Raw genomic sequence first — 24,522 nt, 5'->3', positions numbered from 1 at the left:
TCAGATTTCCGAAAGGTTTTTGTTCTGTGCAAATAGAATCATAATTGTCAATGCACGTCTAGCAAGTGTAACTTATATTCTCCTTTGTTTCAAAAGGGGACAAGACCAAAGCCTGAAGCACTAAAGTAAGGTGCCATGGTGGCATAGGATCTTTTACAGGGGTCTCAGGAGAAAGGTACCCTTAAGGAAAGTCTTGCAAAGTCTAGCTGAGGCTAAGTAATTCAAGTTTTCTCCCACATGAAAATTCGAGATAGCGGTCAATTGGACTTTGATAGTGGAAAAACTGGCACCCTCCTGAAAAATACTCGCCAAAAACTCCAATACTGCAGATACTGGAGCAGTAAAAGGATTCAATGTTTGCTCCAAAGGCCATATTGTAAAACGTTTCCATTTACTACGATATACTCTTCTGGTTGAAGACTTGTGAGCTGCCAGCAGAATATTTTTAACCGTGGAAGATACACTCCACAATGCAATGCAATGCTGCATTTCATATTGGGAGGAGATGCAAAGAGATTGCAGCAAGGCTGACCCCACTTTAGAAAGATCTGCACCACCAGTGAAGGATTCAGAGACCACTCATAAGGCATCAGGACAGACCTGCTGAGCCTGTCCGCCAAAATGCTGGACCATCCCAGAATGTGTGTTGCCAGCAAAAATGGCTGGTGGAAAGCACCCATTCCCACACTCTCATGGCTTTGCAACAAAGGAGGTAAGATCTGGTTCCCCCTTGTTTGTTGATATACCAGACCACCGGCATGTTGTCAGTCTGAATGGTAATCGTCCCTAGAAGAAGATGGGCATGAAGTGCCTGCAACGCCAAAAGCACCGCTCTCACCTCCAGGACACTGATATGCAAATTGGTCTTGAATGCAGACCATATGACTTGGGCCGCCTTGCCCAAGCAATATCCCCCCACCCTAGCTGGGAGGTGTCCATGGTCACTGTGGCCTTGGAAAAAGATGCAAGAAAGGGATGTCCCCTGACTAAATCTGGGGAATGAATCCATCACTGAAGAGAGTCTTTGCACACTCGGGAGATTTGTAGCTGTTGAGACAAAGGCAGATCTAAAAGAGACCACTGAACAACAAGAGTCCACTGAAGAATTCGCATATGAAGGTGCACCAAGGGTAGAAGATTTATCATGGCCACCATCAACCCTAATGCCCTCAGAACTGTTTCTGCTATTGAAAATTGGACTTGCAAAATATACAGCACATAAAGCTTTAGGCTGTGAATCCTGTCTGAAGTAAGGAACACTTTCATCTGGATAGTGTCCAACCGAGCCCCAATGAAGTCTAAGGTCTGAAATGGGCTCAGCTATGATTTGCTGAGATTGATGGTGATGCCCAGTTTTTATGCTAAAGATAGGATATAGTCCCTGGCCTGGCAAAGTTGATGTTTGGAGGGGGCAGCAAGGAGCCAATCTTCCAGGTAAGGAAAGACCTGAATGTCCTGAAGTCTCAGGTGAGCTGCTACTACTGCCATCATCTTGGTGAACACCCTGGAGGTTGTGGTGAGACCAAAGGGAAGGGCTCTGAACTGATAATGGTTGGCACCTAGCCAGAAGTGAAGGAACCTCCGAGAGCACCTGTCCATTTTGATATGGTAGTACGTGTCATGCAGGTCTATCGAGCATATCCAATTGTTTGCTTGCAGGTAGAGCAGGATGGATTGTAGAGTGACCATCCAGAATTTCGCCTTGGCTACTGACAGGTTCAAGGTGGATAGATCTAGAATGGGTCTTAGGTCCCCCATTTTCTTTGGCACTAAAAAGAACCTGGAATAAATGGCTGATCCAGATTGGTCTGGGGGGACAGGTTGGATGACTAGTTTTCTTAGCAGCTTTTCTATCTCTAGTGCCGCTTCCTCCCTTTCCACAGGTGGGACGTATGGGAGGTGATTCTGTGGTAGCGGTGGTTCGGTGAACGGGATGGAATAACCTCTGGATATGATTTGCAACACCCAACAGTCTGATGTTATGGACTCCCATGCCACTGGGTGTAGAGATAGGCACCTCCCAACTGCCTCCAGAGAGGAGCATCCGGGCAACCCTTCAGGGCTACTGCACGGGTCGGTCCAAGAATGGTTCACAGGACCCAAAATTCCTTGGACCCCCTCTGCCTCTAGGGTGGCATCTGTTATAATCCCCTCTGCCTCTGGGTAAAGTGAGTCATGAGTGTCCCAGGAAAACATCTGAGACTTTTGGAACCACATCTTCTTCGTCCCTCGCTGATTCCTGGAAAAGGATCTCTGAGGGGAGGAGAAGCGGATCCCAACAGCAGACAGTGTCTTCCCATCCTTCTCACTCTGGACCATGGTCTTTCGAAATGACTTCACAAAAAGGGAAGAACCATTGTATGGGGCATTTGTGAATGACACTTTGAAGGATTCCAAGAACTGACAAAGCCGGAGCCAGGCATGATGCCTGATGGCAACGCCTGAGCCAGTTGCCCTAGCGGCTCCTTCTGTAGCATGGGAGAGGAAGTGCATGGACATATTTGCTACTGCCTTGAAAGTGGCCATTCAAGCAGAGAACGTCTTATTGTCCACCACTGACATGGACCCAGGGGTTGACTCAGCGATCTCCTTCACCAAGTCTCACTGCAGCCACCTCACATGTGTCATGTAATTCAGTGCTCTCACAGAGAAGATCACTAAAGAGTACACCTGCTTCCCAAATTGGTCCATTGCTCATGACTCTTGGTCTGGAGGATGGACCGAAGAGCTCTCCTGTGCCATCTCTTTCTTTGTGGCTACTGTCACCACCAGCACCATAGCATCGCCCGATGAACCCTTGTACCAAAATGTCCTGTCTGAAGGTGGGCTGAGGACCTTATCAGGGTGCCTGGGAATGGGCTCCACTGTGTCCAGCTCCTTCCGCCCCTGAGATGTTATCAGTTCCACAAGTAGATCCACGGGAGGGGATACCCAGGAAGTAGATGGGCCTGAGCCAAATACCTCAAGAAACACTGACTCATCTGAGGTTGTTTTATGGGCAGACCCCCCCCATTGGCGAAGGAGTTCCATAATGTCTCCAAAGGCAACATCCTCAGGGGGCGATCGGGGGGGAACCTTCAACTTCCTCCAAATCAGTGTCTGAGGTGAGGGACTCTGGCGGGGAGTCCAGGAGCCTCCTCTTACACATTCATTTGTGAGGAACCTCCTCAGTGAGGCTCTCTGGGGAGGACCCACAAACATCCTGCTGCTCTCTCACTGGAGTGTCCTGAAGCAACTCAGACACAGGCTGTCCCTGAGATGGTAAGATAGTCAGGACCACACCAAAATCAGAGACAGTAGGGATGGAGTCTGAGGAAGAGATGGTCAAGGGTCTCAATGATGTCGAGAGAACCTTCTCCACCATGTCAAAGGCCGAAGGAGAACGGACCTCCTGAGCAGTACTCATAGGAGATGATCCTCTCTGTCCCGATAGGGGAGTCAGAGCTGAGACTCCAGGAGCTGAGATACTGAAGGGGAATACTGCTCTCTGACAAATTTAGTGCCGACGGCACCCCCTAGGATCTAACACCAAGGCTATGGCTCCGAGACCCCAGATCCAAACTAGTCGGATCCAACACACTCAAGGCAATGGCTGGCATTGAGGGACAAAGTACTGTCGGTGCCAACCCCTCAACCCCGAGGGTCCTTGCATCCAGGGGCTCCAAAACGGAAGGCTGGATAGGAGAAGGAATGATCAGCATAAAGAAAGGTTGCGAGCTCCCCCCTCCAGAGGGAGTGGGGCAGGGAAGACCTCCATCTGAATCTGAGTGAAGATAAATCTCTGCATCATCCTGTCTCCACTTCACTTAGGCTCCGGGTGGAGTGGCAGGACGACGCCACCAACACCAATCTGAAGTGCCGATGAGAGGACACCCATACAGGCAACCAGATTCTTGACTCCTCTGGCTCCGGGGAAAACCTCGGAGAATGGAGCCGTGGAGATACAGGCCTAGAGATAGGCTTAGACTTTGGCATGGGCCTGTTGGGGCCGAGCGGTCAGGGTACAACTTCTTCAGCCTATCCTTCTTAGGCTTCTCCCCCTCCCCGGACCTCTTGGCGGGAGTTTGAGTCCCAGAGGGTGGGGAAGAGGAAGAAGCTGATGCCGTGGCAGAGGTAGGAGGCGTAGCAGCTGCTACCACCCCTGAAGAGGAAAGCAGGCCTTTTAAGATCAGTTTGTCCCTCCTGTCCTTGAGCGCCCTGGGATTAAACCCAGCACAGATAGGACAGGAGGTTTGCAGGTGGGCCACTCCCAAACACACTATGCACAGAGAGTGGCCACCAGCTGGGTAAAGCTTATGGCCACACTGTGCATTTTCTTAAACCCTGTTTAGGAGTCTCGGACATGACTCTAAGCAGGCCCAGAAACACTCACATACACACGCTCTTCACTAAGGATATAGAAAGTCAGAAAAAAAGAGACATTTTTTACATGGTGACTGTGCGGGGAGGTGAAAAAACAGTAAAAGAGAAAAAAATTAGGAGACTAACAGAGCAAAAAATCCCAAAAAACACTTACAACAACCAACAATTAGCTCAGAACCCTTCCAGCGGCAAATGAGATGGGGGTGGAAGGAGGCTTTATGGGTAAGGGGAAGAGCTGAGAGCTTGGATCAGTCGGATCCGGTACGTATCCGTAACCCACAGGTCGAGTGCCAAATTAAGTAAACTACTTCAGATCTACAGTAGCTACACTCTTCCCTCTACAAAATATCAATTCAAAAAATTAGCAGAGATATTCACCACAACCCAGGTCCTACTGTTCATAAAACCATCACTTTCATCCCCAAAATAAACCAGTCAACTAATGCATCTCAACAAAAAACAGAACCCAAACTCGCCTTACTAATTACCATCTATAGAAATTCCATAACCATCACCTTATTTCCACAAGAAATGCACAAATATAGCAATGATGAACTTCTAATAAAACTCCTACCAATCAGCAATAGGAAAACTATAAATTTAACAGCAATTTATATACCACCAGGGAATAACACTGATACTGCTGAATGCACCCTGTATTGCACATCCCAATAAATTAACCATGAAATTATAACTTGGAGACTTAAATATAGACTAGCATCTCATAAATTCCACTACCCCCACTGGATCTATAAACTAGTACAAATTCAGACAATTAATAACCACACCTACAACAATCAAAAAAACTTCAGGGAGACACTCAACACCTGACTGGGTTCTTACAAACAAACCAGACAAACTGACAAAACTAGACTCTCTCTGACAGTATAAGTGACCACATATCAAGACATCCACCATAACCTAGGTAAACATATTATCCACAATCAAATATGAAATACAACGAATTTCAGCAAAGATATTTTCAATAAAACACGAAAACAACATAACTGGAATGTATTAGAACAATGTCACTAGATACTGCTGTAGAACACTTTAATATATACTTACACACCTTAAATAATCTAGCACTAGTACATAATAAAAGAGCAAAGTCCAACCCCACACTATGGCTGACAAAAGAAACAAAAAAATCATGATAAAAAGGAATAAAACCTGGAACAGCTGGTATAAAAATAGAACTCAAAATGCCTTCCAGCAATTTAGGCATCTTAGAAGCCTTGCAAAACTCCATGTCAAACAGGATAAGCAAACATAATATACCAACCTACAGGACAAACATAAAAACAACCCACGACTTTTTGGTCATTACTAAATAAACTATTCCATCCTGGCAAGATCACCACTTGCTCTCCAAAAACTGACAGTAGGATACACTCTATCCCCACACACTTTAACTCCTACTTTACATAATTATCTCTCTCTTAGACACTAATACATCTGTCCCCCCAACCCTGTCAAATCAAAACCAACCAAAACTCTTCAATTGTAATCAGTACCTACTTTGCTCATAACGAAGTTTTTCCTTAAACTAAAAAATACTTTCGTAGCTGCAGACCAACTACCATCAGACTACTTAAAAATGGCCACAAAAGTCATAGCCTTTCATGTGTCCATACTAATTAATAAGTCCATAGCACAAATATATGTCCCATCACTGTAGAAAAAAATCCTACGTCATACCACTGCACAAAGGCAGCAATCCACAAAGTTTAATAACTATAGACCAATAGCAATTCTCTCCTCCCTCTCCAAAATATAAGAAAAATGAACCATATGCAGATAATGCAATACCTAACCTCAAATAATCTGCTCTCAGAAGCACAAAATGGCTTTTGGCCCCAATCACAGAATCAATACTGCACTACTAGATGCCTCCAATATAATAAACCAACATAGCAACAATGGTCTGCTTGCGTCCTCCACCTAAGACTTGTCAAAGGCATTTGATACTGTCTCGCACCAGTAACTGCTTGTTCGACTCTCCTCAATAAAACCTACAAAATACTCCTTGTTGTAGTTTCTTAGTTACCTATCTGAAAGGCAGCAAGCAACAAACCTACTCATATTTTCAACCAGTTAGTACAGGTGCCCCTCAGGGCTCTATCCTGTGCCCTCTCCTACTTAAAATATTTCTTAATGACCTCCACACCTCCACTCACCATGCTAGTTTAGTTCAGTATTCAGACGACTCAGCATTTATATGTGTGGGCTCAACAATAAATAAGCTCCAAGACATTACCCAAAAATCTTTCTCCTCTGTAAAAACCTGTCTCAAAGAATCAAATCTCAAACTCATCTCCAAGAAAACTAAGTTAATACTGTTTACCTCAAAATGTTGCCAAAATCAAAACCAATCTTTTAACATAAAGTCAACAAATAACACTGTCATTGAAACTGTAACTCACAGGAAACTTCTAGGTGTTATAATAGATGACAATCTCAAATATGACCAGCATAAACTGCACACCATTCAGTCTACACACCAGAAACTAGGCTCCATCAATAGGATCAATTGATTCCTTACAGATACTGCAAGAAAAACTCTAGCCACCACCTTTTTACTGCCATCTCTCTTGTATGCCGCTCCTATCCTAACAAACTTAAACAATACTCAAAGAAAGAAACTTATATCATGCTACAATAAAATAGCTACATTTTCCAACAGTCTCCCTCAAAGGACCCACCATTGTCATAGTTTAAAGCAATTAAATTGGCCTGAATTACACAACTACCTAGCATATTCAAAACTAACTACAGAACACAAACTCATTCATCACCCAGCAAAATGCCCAGTGCTACAAAACGTATTACTGCCCTACTGTCCAGCAAGGGACCTCTGCTCTAGTAACAAATTCTTATTACTTACAAATAAGTCAAATAATGTTGCAGGAGATTCGCTGTACTCCCAACATTTTACTAAACTCTGGAATAGTATTCCCATACTAAATAAAACTCTCTGACAAACTTAATAGTTTTAAAACACTGTTTAAACAAAATCTTAACCAATCCTGGTCCTGCACATGCTCATCACAAGGTTAAGACTTTGTGTTCACGGTACGATACTCTCCAAATGCTCTCCTTAAACAGAATGTACTCAGACTCTCACTGAAATGACAAAACATTTTTTATAAATAACTGCTGATCATACAATCCACTGTACCATCCATCCAGGGTGGGGAGGCTAATGAACACTGCAGTAAAAAGTGCATGAGCCTACTGGGCTCCATGCTGCATAAGTTGTGAGCTGTTTAGCCAGGAGGTTGTGCATGCACAAAAGTGGGAATGCCTCCAAAGGACAGAGAGCATGGAGCTGGCAAGATTACCATGGGGGGGCAATAGTTAGGGCATACTCCTCTGCAGTGATATGATGCTACACCAGCATCCTCGATCTCCTTACCGACCCCAGACATGGGTTGAGCTGAGTTGCACATGGGCCCTCTCTTTAGTGACGCCCACCCATGTAAAATCCTAGAATGTATAAATGTAACTACTGTTTGTGTATAAATATAAACAGAAATGTAACTATTCTGTGTTTAACAGGAACTTAGTATAGCACAATGTAAGCAAGTGGAGCTTTTCTCCCCGGGCCTCCACTGAAAATGGGTACTACCCAGTCAGACTTTCATGGTAAACAAACACAAATAAATAAGTTGTCTTGTGATTCTCATTAAAAGTCATGCAGTGGATTTCAGCCTCTCAAGCCATCAAGTGACAGCCATGATACACAAAAAACATTTACGGTCTTACATTGTTCGGAACAGTCATGATATAAAAATATTTTAATCAGCTAATGCAAAATGTTTACCTGGTTGCTACAACTGTCAAAAGACTTTCTCTTTCATACCAGCACGCCAACCAATGTAAAACAATCCTAGGTTTATCATACTTCCTTTCGGACTGCGTAAAGGTAGCGCTAATTCTTAAATACTAAAGAAATTCTTCTTACTGTTCCTAAGGTGCAGAGGGATTAAGCCTTTATTACATCCCAGATGAGCCATGCTCAATTAGCAAGACAATTGCCAGAGTTGCTCCAGGGGGAGGATGAAGTTGGCTCACTCATCCAGGGTGGGGAGTGGGGGGGGGTGGAGGCAGCTAATGCACACTGCAGTAAAAAGTGTATGAGCTTAGTGGACTCCATGCTGCATAAGCCATGAGCTGTTTAGCCAGGAGGTTGTGCATGCACAAAAGTGGGAATGCCTCCAAAGGACATAGAGCATGGAGCTGGCAAGGCTACCATTGGGGGCAATAGTTAGGGCACACTCCTCTGCAGTGATATGATGCTGCACCAGCATCCTCAATCACCTCACAGACCCCAGACATGGGTTGAGTTCAGCTTAGGAGAGACAAAGGTACATCTGGTACAGCCAGTAAATGAGGAGCAGAGTTGGTGGCAGCTGATGGTCTAGAAACTAGCTCAAACACCATTTTTGCTTTAACATCCATTAAATCAAGCCTTTGTTTACCTTTAAGTACACAAATCAGTTTCAAATTTCTTCTTTGAGCATGGTCTTCTGTTGATACCAACTGGTACTCCATATACACCATTTGCCACAACGCCCAAACACTTGGTCTCAAACATCTGCAACTCTTTGCCCAAGTGGTATCATGGCAAAATATTGCTTGTACAAAATGTGACACTCAACAACTTTGCACACTTCCAGTCATCTAAGATATTCAGCCAATAGTATTGTTTAGTATTATAAATCATGACTAATCCTTTCCAATGCCCCCCTTCTTTATCATGAAGTCAGATCATCATTTTATAATTTTTACAATCACTGCTTTGGATGGACTACAACCTCTCAAATAGCCACAATGGTTATTTCTTTCTTAACGTTTGCCTTTTCATAATGTTTCTCCACTTATAATGCCAATAATATACAAGCAGTTTGTCACTACAGCCACAAATACATTAATTAAGGTAAAAAAACAGTGCTTGATACCACCTTGACTAATGCAGTGATCAGACATCAAACAAAATGAAGCACTACAGCATCTCCACAGATTTTTTTTCCCCCTGATGGCTAGAACAACATTAACACATTCTTAAAAATAGAAAGACACCAAGTGAAAAGAGTTTGCAAATATTTTTTTTTCTGGTAATGATTAAGAAAACATACCTCTTCAGTTGGGACTGTAAATATGTGGACAAACGGGTGGCTTCTTCCAACTGTTGAAGGAGACAGTTTCTCTTCTGTTGCTGAAGCATTCTAAAAAGGCACATATTTAAAATGAGAATGTAAAATGAAAATTAAATTGAAGCAAGTGATGCAGCAGGAGCCCTGTCATTAATACACAGGAACATAAATCTTCTGACCACATCCACAAATATGATTCTGGTTTCTTAAGATAGCATGACTGCTCAGTACACAATTCTATGAAACACGATCGTTTGACACTGCCTTAATAAATCTTCTGGACAGTGAAATCAATTCATAACTACATATAACCTACTCTGAGGTATTAAAAACCTGGAGTAATTGATATTTACCTGGGATTGTAAACAGGATTTCTATTCAAATGACATGGGTAGGAATATTCCCACAACCACTCGGACACTTTTCAGTTACTGAAGAATTCAATGAAAAATATTTGGTAAATCAGTTTTTGGAAAAGCTTCCTCAAAAAAACTGCAATACACCCATTTCATGAGGCAGCATTATATCTTACCATCACCCAGAATTATACCACAGAAAATGACTGATTTCAAAAACTGACTCAATTTCTGGTGTCACTCTAAGGGGATCCAGTATCTGTCTGCCTGGGATGACATGATTGACAGACCTCAATGCTTTGCCAGACATGCCTGCATCTGTCATCCCTGGTCTTCCAGATACTGGCCAAGGCTCTTGCCACCCCTATAGTGCCTTTTTAGGCAGTGTTTCAAAGACCAAATTACCTCCATAACAGCTACAAACAAATGCAATCTGAGGGTCATGTTGCTCAACGCTAGAAGTCAAAATCTCAAAATGCACTCGCTCGAAGCACTCCTTAAAATGGAAAACATCGACATCTGTGCTGTAACAGAGACCTGGTTCATGGCAGCAGAAAGCACCCCCACACTACCAGACTATAACTCTTTCCACACCTTTCGGCCCCAGAACTTGGACCGAAGCTCCAAAGCCGGTGGTGTTTCCATATTCATAAAGGATGCGCACACTTCCAGACTGGTAGCCCAACATAATGCATCAAAGATACTTCAGGTGCAGCTAACACTGGGTAAGACAGTGATTTAGGTCATAGCCTGCTATAGGTACCAAACCATGTAGCAAGACTCGCACTCTACATTCCTAAGCACCCTGGAGAATATTAGGGTCCAACCTAATACTCTCATACTAGGCGACTTCAACTACCCCTCCATTAACTGGGAAAATTACTCAAGGACCAATACACTTGCCCAACGTTTCCTGGAATTCATTAATTCCATTGCCCTGGACCAGCTCGTTCTTACCCCCACTAGAGGTAGCAACATCCTTGACCTAGTCATTACTAATATGGGCAACCATTGCTCTGCACCAATAGTCAGCTCCGCCCTGGTTAGATCCAACCACAAACTAATCACCTTGGAAATCCACATCCCTCCCTCCCACCCACCCCCACAAAGGTAACCACCATGAAAAACGTCTCCAAAGCTAACTTTGGGCTCCTAAAAACAGAGGTGGCTAACTTCACAGCACCCATGCAAATGGGGAATAGTTGCATGACTGCCGAATCATAAACCAATGCACTGTACGGACACATACAAAAATGCATAGATCTCACCATACCCAATAGAACCAAGACTCTCTCCTCCAAAAAAAGGGAGCCAATCTGGTGGTCCCCTGCCATAAACAAACTCTACAACAGAAGGAGGAAACTGATGCAGAATAAGGTGAAGTCCCAAGACTCGAAAAACTCCCTTATCAGTCTCAACAAAAAGTTGAGATGCCTCATCAAATCCTCTAAAGCTAGCTATGAAAACAGAATTGCAGCAGACAGTAAAGACAACCACAAGGCCTTATATAGTTATGTAAAGAATCTCTACAGCAATACCCAGATTTGATCTGAGCTACTGCACAATGGTACCCCCTATACTGAGCCAACAGATATTGCCAATATACTGGCCGACAGATTCAGTGCCAACTTTACCCCCCCAAAAGGACCAATCACAATACAAGTAGATTGCCAGGCACACAGTATTACTGCTGCACAGGTTAAAACAGCACTGTCCAAGGCCAAGAATACAGCTTCTATGAGACCTGACAATATCCCTGGTTGTGTTCTACATGAACTACAGAGCGAACTTGCACCACACCTGTGTGCCCTGTTCAATCACAACCTCAACTCAGGCTTTGTCCCTACCGAATGGCACACTGCTACAGTCATCCCTCTCTACAAAGGAGGAGTGACTACAGACCCTGGGAACTATCGGCCCATTAGCCTGATGAGTCTGACATGCAAAGCTATGGAACGCATCATCATGGACCTAATAAACAAGGATATAGGGAATCTCTAAACTCTGGATCCCACATAGTTTGGTTTTGTGAAGGGTAGATCATGCCTGCTCAACTTGGTCGACTTCTTTGAATCAGTCACCAGAGCTGTGGATGAAGGCAAGGTGGTTCATACAGCCTACCTTGATCTGGCCAAGGCCTTTGATACCATTCCCCACTCAGGAATCACAGAAAAAAAACTTACTAAGCTAGGCATCAAATCCTATATCACTAGGTGGGTTGCAAACTGGCTCACAGATAGAACCCACAGTGTGAAAGAAGCTTACTCCAAGTCAGACTGCTGACTAGTCATGAGTGGAGTCCCACAGGGTTCGGTCCTAGGTCCTCTCTTGTTTGGTATCTACTTTTCTGAACTCCAGGCCAACACGAAGGGACTCTGGCTGACAAAGTTTGCTGACAATTGCAAGTTGGGAGCTATTATTAACTCCCCAGGTGATGTAGACATCCTACAGAATGGCCTCACTTAGACCAATGACTGGTGTCAGAACCATGGCCTTAAGCTCAATGCCAAAAAAAATGTGTCGTTATCACCTTTTGGGAAAAACTCGGTTCCCATGAATTACCAGATTGACGGTAGTCCACTGAACGCAGAAAGCGTTATAAGAGATCTGGGAACACAGGTTGACAGTAACCTCTCTTTTGATCTCCACAATGCCACTGTGGTCAGAAAATCCTTCTATGTGGCACATCTCATTACTAAGGGCTTCGCAACCAGGAAGAAAGAGGTCATTGTCTCTTTCTACTTTTCCCTCATTAGGCCAATCATCGAGTACAATGCCCCATTTGGCATGTACCTCACTAGACACCTGCAACAACTGGAGAGGCCACAAAAGTACCTCACAAAGAGGATCTTAGGCCTTAAACACTTGTCCTATATGGACAGATTAAAAAAACTCCAGCTATTCTCTGTCTTATATCGCCTACTTAGAAGTGATCTCTGCTTGACTTACAAAGCCATGTCTGACCTAGCTCTGTTAGAAATGCTACATCTAAAGAAATCCCAATCCCTCCGCACCACATGCTCCAGAGACCTCAACCTCATTACCACAATCAACAGAACAAGCTGGAGGGACAGGTTCATAACCCAGAGACTGCCCATGCTATGGAATAGACTTCCCATACATGTCAAGCAGAGCACCTCGCTGACCCTCTTCAAGAGAAATCTTGATGTGTGGATGGGAAATAGAAAATTAACCCCAGAGATAACTCCAGTGGCTTTGCTCAACAGAGGCACTGGGAACTAAGGTCAGGTGGCACAATGGTCCCACACCTATGAACCTACATAAATACACAAACACACACACACACATCCACACACCCAGACAAACACACATATACACACACACCCAGACACACACAAACAAACAAACAAACACACACACACACACACACACACACACACACACACACACACACACACACACACACACACACACACACACACACACACACTTCCAGGACGACTTGCATGGCACTGCATAGAGGTGGTGCAATCAGAAGCATGACAAATGCCTGCTAAGTCGGCTGTGGGCAATGGGAAGGATGTCTCTTTTTTTTTTTTTTTAATCCTGGTACCATGAAACATAGAAGTAGAGATTTATTTCAGTCACAAAATGGCAGAAAATGCATGCAGGTTTCCCATATAATATCTTTTGCTGCACATTTTTATTAAGCTTTAGTTACTGTAGCACATAATACCGTAACACTCTGTTCATTTACAGGACTGTACATGTGTGCACATGACCATCTGTCTTGGGTGCGCCTTACTGTACAGTCCTCTCCAGTATAGAGTGTTTTTATTTTAATTAAGTTGTGAATGTTAAGCATAAGATGGACATCACAAAATGGGGGTAAGTGCAAACTGTGTGTTATTGCAATACTAGAACATCAGTCTGCATAATCAGTGGGAAGGAAAGACAACAAAAATAAATGGTTGGTGGTTAGGGAGTAATGTTTCAGCAATAAAAGTTATCTATGTACACACACTCACACACACACATATATATATATATATATATATATATATATATATATATATATATGAATCTCACATCACGGAACCCAAACTGCCAAAAGTGCAGTTGAATGAAACCTCAGTACATCAAAGCTGACTTCTCCGAAGATGGATCACCACCTCTGGAGTGGTATTGCAGAACAAGTGCAGTGTTTTTCTTTAGTTGTTTAAACCATTACCAGGAAAATCTGGTATAGCAGTTGGAGCTTGTTGATGCAGATCACGGTACAGTGAGGAGAAGGAGATTCACCTTTTTCCCACTGTAGTGCGATCTCAGAGTTGGTATTTATGTATGTATTTATTTATTGACATTTGTTAACCAGGTTTGTCCAACTGAGCTTGTGGCCCATTTTCAGTGGAGACCCGAGGAGAAAAGCTCCATTAGTACATTTTTAAACAAGTACAATTTTAAACAATATAGATATAATAGCAGTTATAGCAAAAAGATTCACATATGTTGGGTTACATGCATAAAGTTAAAGTTGCATTAAAAAGAAGCTAAGTAACATAATTTTACATTGATATAGTTCAATAGGTCAACAATAAAACTTTTTTGTTTGTATAAAATTATGCAAATGCATAGTAGACACATTGGAGAGAGAGAGAGGTGTAATGAGGTACTAAGTATGGTCCTTTTGAAGGCACATAAAGGGAAGGAAGACTAGATGGGGTCATGGCAAGGGCAGGTTCTGGAATTGAGGAAATAAGTTTTTAGTTCATTTTTAAAGTGTGAGGTGTGGGAGATTGAACGTATGTCAAGGGGAAGTTTGTTCCAACCATGGGCAAGGGAGTGTTTGTAGAGTAGTTTGCCTACTGACCTTTTTGGGTAGTAGATATCAAGTAATTGTTGGTTAGAAGTACGGAGGGTCCAGGATGGGATGTAGATGGAGACTAAGGAAGATAGAGATGGACAGAAGGAGGGTTTATAAAGCATAGAGTATAGAATATGAAATTGATAAGATAGCAGAAATTGGGGAAGTTCAAGCCATTGAAGAGAGTTTAAAGAAATGCAGTAGTATGAGTTGTATGGGGAGTTAGTAATGAATCTGGCTATTTTATGGTAAGTCTGTTGGAGTTTGTTTAGAGTAGAGGCTTGGATATTGGTAAGAACTGGGGTGGCGTATAAGAGGGAGGGGAGAAGGAGTGCCTGGCCCAGGGTAAGTCTGGATTCAGGGGTTAGGAATTTTTTGTTCCGATATAGCAGACCTAGTTTTTTTTTTTTATACATTGCAGTATGTGTAGGTTGAACTTTAGTTCGCCATCAATAATGACCCCTAGGAGTTTTGTGAGGGTGTCAGGTTGGTTAGTTGTATTGTTAGAAGATTTAATAAAAAAGGAGGTTTTGTGATGAGAAAGAGAACGGGGAAGGAAAAGTAGGAGTTTGGTCTTTTTGGGATTTAGGATCAATAGGTTGTGAGAGAGCCATTGTTCAGTGGATAGTAGGGCCTGTTGGGTCAGGGAGTGTAGTTCAGGAATGTTATTTGAGATGGATATAAGTGTGGAGTCGTTGGCATACTGAATAAGGGAGGATTTTTTGCATGAGGTGTAAAGATCATTGGTGAAGATGTTAAACAAAAGGGGTCCCAAGATGGAGCCTTGGGGAACACCAGTCGAGATGGGAACGAAAGGTGAGGAGGATGAGAGCCATTTGACAGATTGTTCCCTGCCAGATAGGTAACTATTAAACCAGGCAAGTGCGGAGGGGGATAGGTGAAGATTTGTGAGTTTGGATAGTAGTAGAGAATGAGAGACAGTATCAAAGGCTTTGGAGAGATCTAGGAAGAGACAGGAAATGAGTTTATTGTTGTCTAGGGCCTCTGCAATGATATGAGTGAAGGAGAGCAGGGCAGTGGTGGTGCTGTGGTGAGGACGAAATCCATGTCGGGTAGGGGTAAGTAAGTGGTGTGTGAGGAGGTGATTGAGAAGCTGCAAGTGAATACATTTTTCTAATATCTTGGAGAGGGGGGACAGAATGGCAATAGGTCGGTAGTTTGAGGGATCACTGGAGTTTCCACCTTTATGAAGAGGGATAGTACAGAAAGATTTCCAAAGGGTGGGGACAGTTGATTCCAGAATAGATTGATTAATTTGTATAGATATAGGATAGGCAATTGAGTCAGCAGCAAGTTTGAGGAATGTAGGAGATAGAGTGTCAGTGGAAGGAGAGCAAGGTTTTAGCATGAGTAGTAGAGATTTGATGTAAGTAATGGGAACTGGCTCAAAAGAAAACAAAGTATATATAATATGCAGGAGGCGTGGGGGGTGCAGAGGGGTTTGCCTCCTGCAAAAATGCGTGTTTTGGTTCCTTTCATGTTTCTTTTTGTTTCAGTGAAGTCAGCTTCAATGTACTGAGGTTTCATTCAACTGCACTTTCGGCAGTTTGGGTTCCGTGATGTGAGATTTGGTAAATTGTGTTTTCATTAAAAAGTAGTAGACCCATATATATATATATATATATATATATATATATATATATATATAGATATATATAGTATATATATTTATAGATCTATATATATATATATATATATATATATATATATATATATATATATATATATATATATATATATATATATATATATACACACACACACACACACACACATATATGCGTGTGTGCATGTATAAGACAGTCAATTATATACGGTTAGTCTTGAGGCCTTTAGCAGATCAAATTAACCCTGTTTGCAAATGTTATCCTTGTTACTTTAGCAGATTTGATGCAATATCAAGATTCCATCCTACTTTAGTCAGTTCTCAGGATGCAAGGTACATGTTATAAGGACAGAATTAGTTGCCTTCCTTTATACCTCAACTTAAAATGTACATGACTACAGTATTTGTGGAGGTCGAACAAGCTAAAATACTTTGCAGGGCTTAGTTAGCAGGTACGCTTCAGACATCTCTGGATACTTCTTACCAGCAAATGAGTGAGAAAGTATATCATTTTTTTCCAGAACTGGAAGTTATTAAACTTAGACTCAGATCAAAGGATGATGGCACTTGAATATGTTTATCCCAGACCTTGTATGTTGAAGAAGCATTTTTGAGCCCAACACCAAAGGTTTTTATGTAAATCCTGAATAAAAGAGCCACTATTATAGTTTCACAGGTGAATGCGATGCTAGCTGCTCCGAAGACACATTTTAAGGCTAGGCAATTATCCAAGGTCAGAATCATACCCTGTACTTTTATGTTTACAAAGTGAAGACCTTAACCATTATGACAAACCCACCCCCCTAAATATAATGAAAGGTATCCTCTACACAGATTTGAACCTAGAGTTAGCCACAATATATGCATGTTGGCCTCTTGCTTTACAGGCTGCACTAACACATACTACAGATGGGCATCACTGGGTAGGTTGGAAGAGCATGACATCGCCAAGGCATAAGGGGATGGGGTTGGGAGTCAAGGACTTTTAGCTTCACTATCAAGCAGATGAAGGTGTATTACCTACATCTAGTTAAACTTTATTTGTCCTGGGGGGTACATGATGTTGCATTACCTACATCTTGCTAAACTTTGTGAATTGTCCTGAAAGCTGATGTTAAAGGAGAGGGTGGACAGGTGCACAGACCTAGATACTTTTGTCTGGTGCGTGACAACTAAAGGCCCACAACAGATAACCATTATTCTCAAAAACTTAGAAATCCAAGTTAGGAAATTGTTCAGTAAAGGTACTTAGGAAAGCTGGGTCCCTGAACTGATACCTGTTGGAACCAAGAAATCAGACAGCCTGCAGAAAAATATATTAATGGGAATATCAAAAAATCCAAATGGAATGAAGACAGCAGAAAGGGCAAAATCCACTGCTATCTGCATGTCCTCCCTGCATTTGTGTGGGTTTCCTCCGGGTGCTCCGGTTTCCTCCCACGACACAAAGACGTGTCTGAAGTGTTTCTCCCCAGGCCTCCGCTGAAAATTGTTTCGTTCCAAGTAGGACTTTCCTGGTAAACAAATGTTAAATAAATAAAGATAGACCAGATATACAAATAGCATGTGCAGTTGTTACAAAAAGCTAATTTTTATCAGATGTTTAAAAAATGCTTAAAAATGAGTAAATAAATAACATCAAATTAGATACAGCTGAGCTTCTAAAAAAACAAAACAGACACTTGAAATTGCAAACCTGTACTACCAAATACTATTTAATGCTTTCAAACCACCAGGGTTGAATGAGAACTGCTCCACTGCCAGCTTGTTAAAAATGAAAGGTCTAAAAAGATAAAAAAGATAAAAAAATTAACGACCATATGACTTAAAAAGTATATTGATTATTTATTGACTTAATTTTTAAGGATCGCAAATGCTTATTATTTACTGTTTTACATTTTAATATATTTTATACAAAGAGTTTTTATTAGCTTTTTAGTAATATTTTAGGTAAAATGTTTTGGTTTTTAGAAGGTCAGCTGTATCTAATTGGAAGTGAGTGATTTCAATCGAATTTCTTGATAGTAGGATTCATCTGATGAAGTCCTGTAATTTAAGAGGATAAAAGAGCTTATCTGTATCTGTGTATGTTTTATTGTTTTTAATACCTGTTGGATTGATTAATGAATATTTATTAGCCATAGATTTTGCCCTTTCTGCTCTGTTCCTTTTGGATTTCTTGGTTTGGCCTGTGTTTTGTTGGTTTTGTTTAGAATGGGAATATCACTGAAGTTCTGGAACCAACTATGGAACACTGAAAATATGTTAAACTCGAGGAAAGGCAGCACAAATCTGGGATTCCTGGAAGAGGCAGACTAATGGTTCAGGGATTAATTAGAGAGGAATCTAAGGCAAGATTTTGCCATTATGCCAAGCATTGCTATGTGGACAGTATTTTTGTGGAAAGTGCAGAATTTTGAGAAAGGATTAATGGACAAGTGTTATAAAAATCAGAAGAGCTTATTGAACTAGCTAGAAGATTATGAACGAAAGTGGGAGTAAGATTTTGGGAGTCCAGTGTCCTAATGATGAATATGAACAGGTATGTGTTATGCCCAGGTATGCTACAACCCCTACGGATTTCATACATATACATGGAAGTGCATTCACAGATACTTTTGTATTCAAGCAGACTATAAAAATGTTCTAAGATGTCAGTGGTAACTGTTATATATGTAGGAGAGGAAACAGGGGAGACGAGCTGCATATCTTTTGAGTCTGTCTGTTTTTTGAAAACTTTAAATTAGGAATCTCTCAACTTTTGCACTCAGCATTATGGAGTCATCTCCCAATGTCCCCCAAACTCAATCTCCTAGAATTAATAAAAGATATAAACCTGTTTAAACATCATTTACAGTTGATATACTAGGTACTGCTATTGAATAAAAAAAATAACTGCTACCAAAAAATGAGAAATCTGGGAATATTGGACAGTAAGGGGGATTTAAGGAGAGGTATCTGAAGCAGACAATGTTGGAGTGGCTACACTTGGAGGAAATCAGTCATTTTTAAATAAATGGATGTCAACGTTTACCTACCTGCATACAGAAGAAGATGAAGTATAGAGCTGCTAATACATAAATCAAGCTACTTGGATAAGAGACAAATCTCCTTCCTCATCTGTCCTATCCAATCCCCTGCACCACAGCAGATGGAAAGGGAAGATAATGCATTACTAAAAGGAAAATGGAAATCATCATGAGATGTACAAAGGGAGTTAAAATAAGCTATTTCTGAATTATCATTTTCCGTATCTGAAATGAGTTGACTAATATGCAATACTGGATGTTTATGTAACTAAACTTTTTTTTTCAATCCCAGGCAGAATTATTTCACTTTACTGTTCAAAGGGTAATATTCAACTTTGTAGTAACAAAAGAAGAAACTGAAAACCACATGTATTTTGAAGTAACTTTGCAGTCAATTGTTTGCTAACCTGGACACCTTGAAATATCACTGTTGTCTGCCATTAATACATGCTGTTAATTCTTTCAACAAAAGGTTAAAAAAAAGATTTTCCATATGTCTTACCATAGCAAACACTGCACCTCCTAGGTAAGGTGTTATGTTGCTCAAGACGTAATTTAAATCAAGACAAAGAACCACAGCAAAGTCCCACCACAACAGCTTCCCTGCAAGTGTATCCCCTACATAGCATAGAGGTAAAATCCTCTGCAGTTAGGTAGTTTCTTGCAGTACAACTAAGGGCTGTGAATTTTAACTTAGCAAAGGTCATTCATTTTCTTAAAACCCAGAGATGTGTAGACTCTTTTCTTCTCTTTCTGAGTGAGGTTTAGATTCCTTAGGAAATCCCAAAGAGGAGCATTCTGACATCCAAATGAATGCCTCTAGTCAAGAATCCTGATCATAAAACCCTAAATTCTGTCCACAGATGGGCCATGGCCCTACAGGACCTAATCAAGCATTCAAGGAATCTGCCTCAAAGCATCTCCAAATGCCTTTTGAGCATATTTCACCCTTTGCGATCAATTTTAAAAACAAACTACAACTCAGTTGGACAAGACACCCTTCATCCACTGACACCAGGAGATACAGCGAGTATTTGAAAATGCAGCCCTGTTTCAAAAATCTATTTATCCTATCTCCCAGTTCTCACTGCAACAACTATTATCTGATGCTAACAGTGCAGCAACTTGTTTTCATTAAAGGTCCTCAAGCCTTCCTATGAGGTAATACTTTAATGTTCTCCTCCACCCCGGGAGTCAGCATGCACACAATGGACATGCAAACATTGTTTCTCTCTCTCTCTCTGCCATTTAAATATGTGTACTGACCCTACTGTAATATCAGCCATTACACAGTAGTTTCTAGTAAAACAGCCTGCAACCCTCAACGTAATACAGCTGCATGTTTTCCACTGTTGGGATCAGAGATGTTACACTGATATGCATGTCTAACAAGGAACCTGTTCAATCTATGCTGATGCACTAGCTAGAATTGTATCTGCAAATTGAAGAGATATATTTGCTATATTTGCAGTCAAACGATTCTTTGATTGGTACTACAGACAACTAAAAATAATAATTTTCAGTGAAAAAAATTATTCGACACAAAACCATTCACATAATTCTCTCTCTCTCTCTCTCTCTCTCTACAAGGAAATGTGTCTGAGAACTGGAAGCTTTGGATCCAGAAATGTGATTCACTTTCACTACAAGTGGATTAGTTGAATGTCCTGGAATGATTAAATATATAGCATTCAAATATGTTGCTGAAAAAGAAGCCATAAAAGTTTTAACTCTTACTGTGAAAAGGAGAAATATAAAATAGCAGTCTTTAGAGATAAATTCTGCAACTGACAGTTCAATAATTTTCCATTTATAAGACATCTGCTCTTTACAAGAGTACAAAGTCTTACAGAGACTACAGATGTATATGTTACTTAGCCAATTACTGTAAATTTGATGAGATTCGCAACTCTCTAAAAAGAGAAACAACAATTTGAGGTATACAAATTTATAAAGGGGAAGGCTACTGACAGAAACTGACCTGACCTTATCAGAATATGTGGACATACGTTGAGCAAGTGAAATTATTAATGCATTAATGTATAATGTGCAAGATAAAATGTTTGCCAAGTAAGACAAAAACAGGCAATAAAGTGAGCAGGATATCTTGTAAAAGTAATCATATTAAAAAGTGAGCCATAAGGCAATATATCACATATATAGGCCAATAGAATACTGTGACAAATGTAGAGGCCAGAGAAAATAATGCATTACTGTAACTTTCAGTAGATATGGCTACAGACATGACAGGTTAGGGTTAGCAAGTATTATCAGGCCCCCTACTAATACCAGCTATCTAACACTGCCCCATATTCCAACCCTAACCATGCACTTTACCTTTCAAAAACCCATTTCACAACACTACCACCATTTAGAGAGAAATGTAATCTGAATGTGTTGTGGGATTTTGGTGTTCCGATTGCAAAAGGAAATTGCATGTTTCCTTTTGTGAACAGCTTTAGTTTAGTTGTTTTCAAGTTTTTCGATGTGCTGAATTTCAGAAAGCTGGCACAGATTACTTCAGTTTAGATGTGCTTGCAGTCTGGTAATTTAACATATACTCATATTATACATCTATGTATACACAGACTTAAAAATGTCCAAACACCAGAACTGTTTATGTCTCTAAGATCGACACAACATAATCGAAAGCAAAACTTCAACATACAACTGCTCATACTCCAAGACATAACCTCACAGCAAACAACTACAAAGCAATATTATTTGCAGGGGAGCAAGCCCCACTTCCAACCCAACGCTCCTACACCCCCTGCTAATTATGTAATGAAACTCCAAAATCACACAATAGTGGAGAAAGGACATTTTCCCAATTTTGGAAATGCATAGATATTGCAAAGCTGTCAATGAGCTGTTTTCTCAAACAAATTGTGTCAACTATACTGACAATCAATGTTCATGAAGCCCCCCTCAAAAAAAAGGTATATCAGATATGAACTGTATACTTTTAAACAACATGTCATGTGATACCTAGATGTTTCAATTTAGCCTGCAATTTATACCACACCTCTTGTAGCTGCATGTTGTTTATTAAGCCTCCTGAAACGACCAGTATGGCAGCCTCAGAGTTAGTTACACAAAATCAGGTCCCTCTGCCATTGTGAGTACAGCAGCAAAGTATTCTACAGAAAAGATTTATGCTTTTGCCGACTATTGCAGTCACTGGATTTGACTGAGTTTTCTTTGGTAAATGCATCACTGACTGCACTAAACATATTTACTGTGCTCTGTAAAATAAAGGATAGCCATTGTGAGTGGGTGTCTGTGTAGCACATGTTGCCAACATGTACATATGCTGAGTGTGACATTGACATTTAGGGTGTTGGTGATCCCATGTTCTGCTACAGTATCTCTTACATCATTAATATATGACAGTCTAGTGAGCTGCTCTTAGTTACAGACAAGTGAGATACTACTATGTAATAGAAAGATGTTTCCTGGCCTGCTATACTGTCAGTGTTTAAAATATAACATTAGAATGTATATCCTGATACTGCAGATGAAGTGATCCATCAAAAGGCCAGTCTACTGTGGGCAGTGCCTACAAATAAACCATGTCAGCCACATTCTGCTCTAATGGGCATATCATTACCCCTTTCAATAACCATTACTGGGCACAGCATTTAGGAGAAAACCTACATTTTACCAATATGGCTGCTTACTGTACTGTCCGTGCAGTGAAGTCACTGACAGTATATGTTCATGTTGTGTATTAGACAGACAACCATACAGATTAAATTATGAAGATATGTCAGGGGTTGCACAAGCCATTTCCATATCAGTTTCCCTGCCTGTTGTGTACAGTATTATGTTACAAACACTGCCATGACCCTCATTTCCCATTTAAATTCTATCCATACTGTTGTATGCTGCTTTGCAGTCTACTCTTGGAAGAATGCAGCATAGAGCAAAGTACTGCTACCAGACATCAGATATGCATATCTTACTTGAGTTTTCATATTATTTTAATCTTTTTTAAACATTGGTCACTAAGAGCCCTTTTCAGCTACAACTTAGTTACAATAGCTCTAAAATGTAAATACAATAAAGATAAGAAGGAAGAAATGAGTAATATAATTAGGTCAACTTAAGCCATACAAACAAATTAGGGACATAAAACATTTAACTAGAACTAAAGAAACATGGCACCATCATAAACTCATTCAGCATGTACAGCTTCTGACATTTCCAATCTATGCACTTTACAACCAAGCTAACAGCACCTGTGCAAGGCATTCAGATTTGTGCTGTACGTGATCCTGAGTTGAGTACAGAAGGCAAAAAAAAAGTGGTTAACTGACAAGTTTACTAGGAATGGGGCTTCATATTAAAAGTAATTTAATGGCTATGACTCAGCAATTTAGGATATTGCTAAGCTGACAGCAGAGGTGTATGATGACCTTCAGGTCTTGAGTAGTCTCTAAATGTAATCAAATGGTGCAAAAACAGGCAGTGTCAAGATTTACGATCTTAAAGAGTAATGTAAAAATCAGTGTCACTTAAAGACTGGTAGGTAAAATTCCTAATTAATTTGACTTAGAGACAGTCATGTTACTTCCAATGTGCACCAGTACTAAATATTCAGATTTTTGTTTTACAAGTTATGAGATTTTTCTAGTTTTGAAATGAAGTAGAGGCAATGATTGGGAGTCCATACTCAAGGGTTGGAAGGACTACTTCATTCCCAGTCAAATAACTTTCTCTGTTAAGTACATTTCTCACCGTATAATACAAATGTAGTGATTTTAACTGTTCAAGTCATGATTGTCAGTGATAAAAATTACTGAAGGATCTAAACAAAGTCGCAGATGTTTGTATGTTCGCACATATTCAACTGGCTTACCATCTCTTCAACCATTCCATGTCAGATCATATTTTGCAGTCAGTCAGAAAAACAATTAAGGGCACTTGGACTCGGTCCATAAAGTAAAAGCTCTTTCATCAGAACTGTAAAGACTAATATATGAAAGTTTTTTGGAAAGTCAGTGAAAACAGCACCAGTGAGTTGTCCTGCCCTCCAAAGTGAAACACGCACCCTGTGAATGAGAACAGTGCAGTGGCTGCACACTGTGCTTTCTCAAAGCCATGTTGCAGGCTTGACAGTATATCCAAAGCCTTACTGTGCATTTTAATTGCACATATGCTA

At 40.8% G+C, this 24,522-nt stretch overlaps 1 protein-coding gene across 2 annotated transcripts in view; it reads right to left on the bottom strand.

Moving 5' to 3' along the window:
* The window catches only part of WWC3 (WWC family member 3), a 1,641,181-nt gene that overhangs the window by 428,066 nt on the left and 1,188,593 nt on the right, over positions 1-24,522 (bottom strand). For both annotated transcript variants that reach the window (XM_044072574.1, XM_044072573.1), the window contains exon 10: positions 9,504-9,593. In XM_044072574.1, the coding sequence (XP_043928509.1) occupies positions 9,504-9,593 (90 nt within the window). The remainder of the gene's footprint in view (positions 1-9,503; positions 9,594-24,522) is intronic.

This window comes from Protopterus annectens, chromosome 5.part0 (genome assembly GCF_019279795.1).
Source record: "Protopterus annectens isolate FY-2018-M chromosome 5.part0, PAN1.0, whole genome shotgun sequence".
NCBI classification, from domain to species: Eukaryota; Metazoa; Chordata; order Ceratodontiformes; family Protopteridae; genus Protopterus; species Protopterus annectens.
This window is presented reverse-complemented; position numbering and strand designations above follow the sequence as displayed.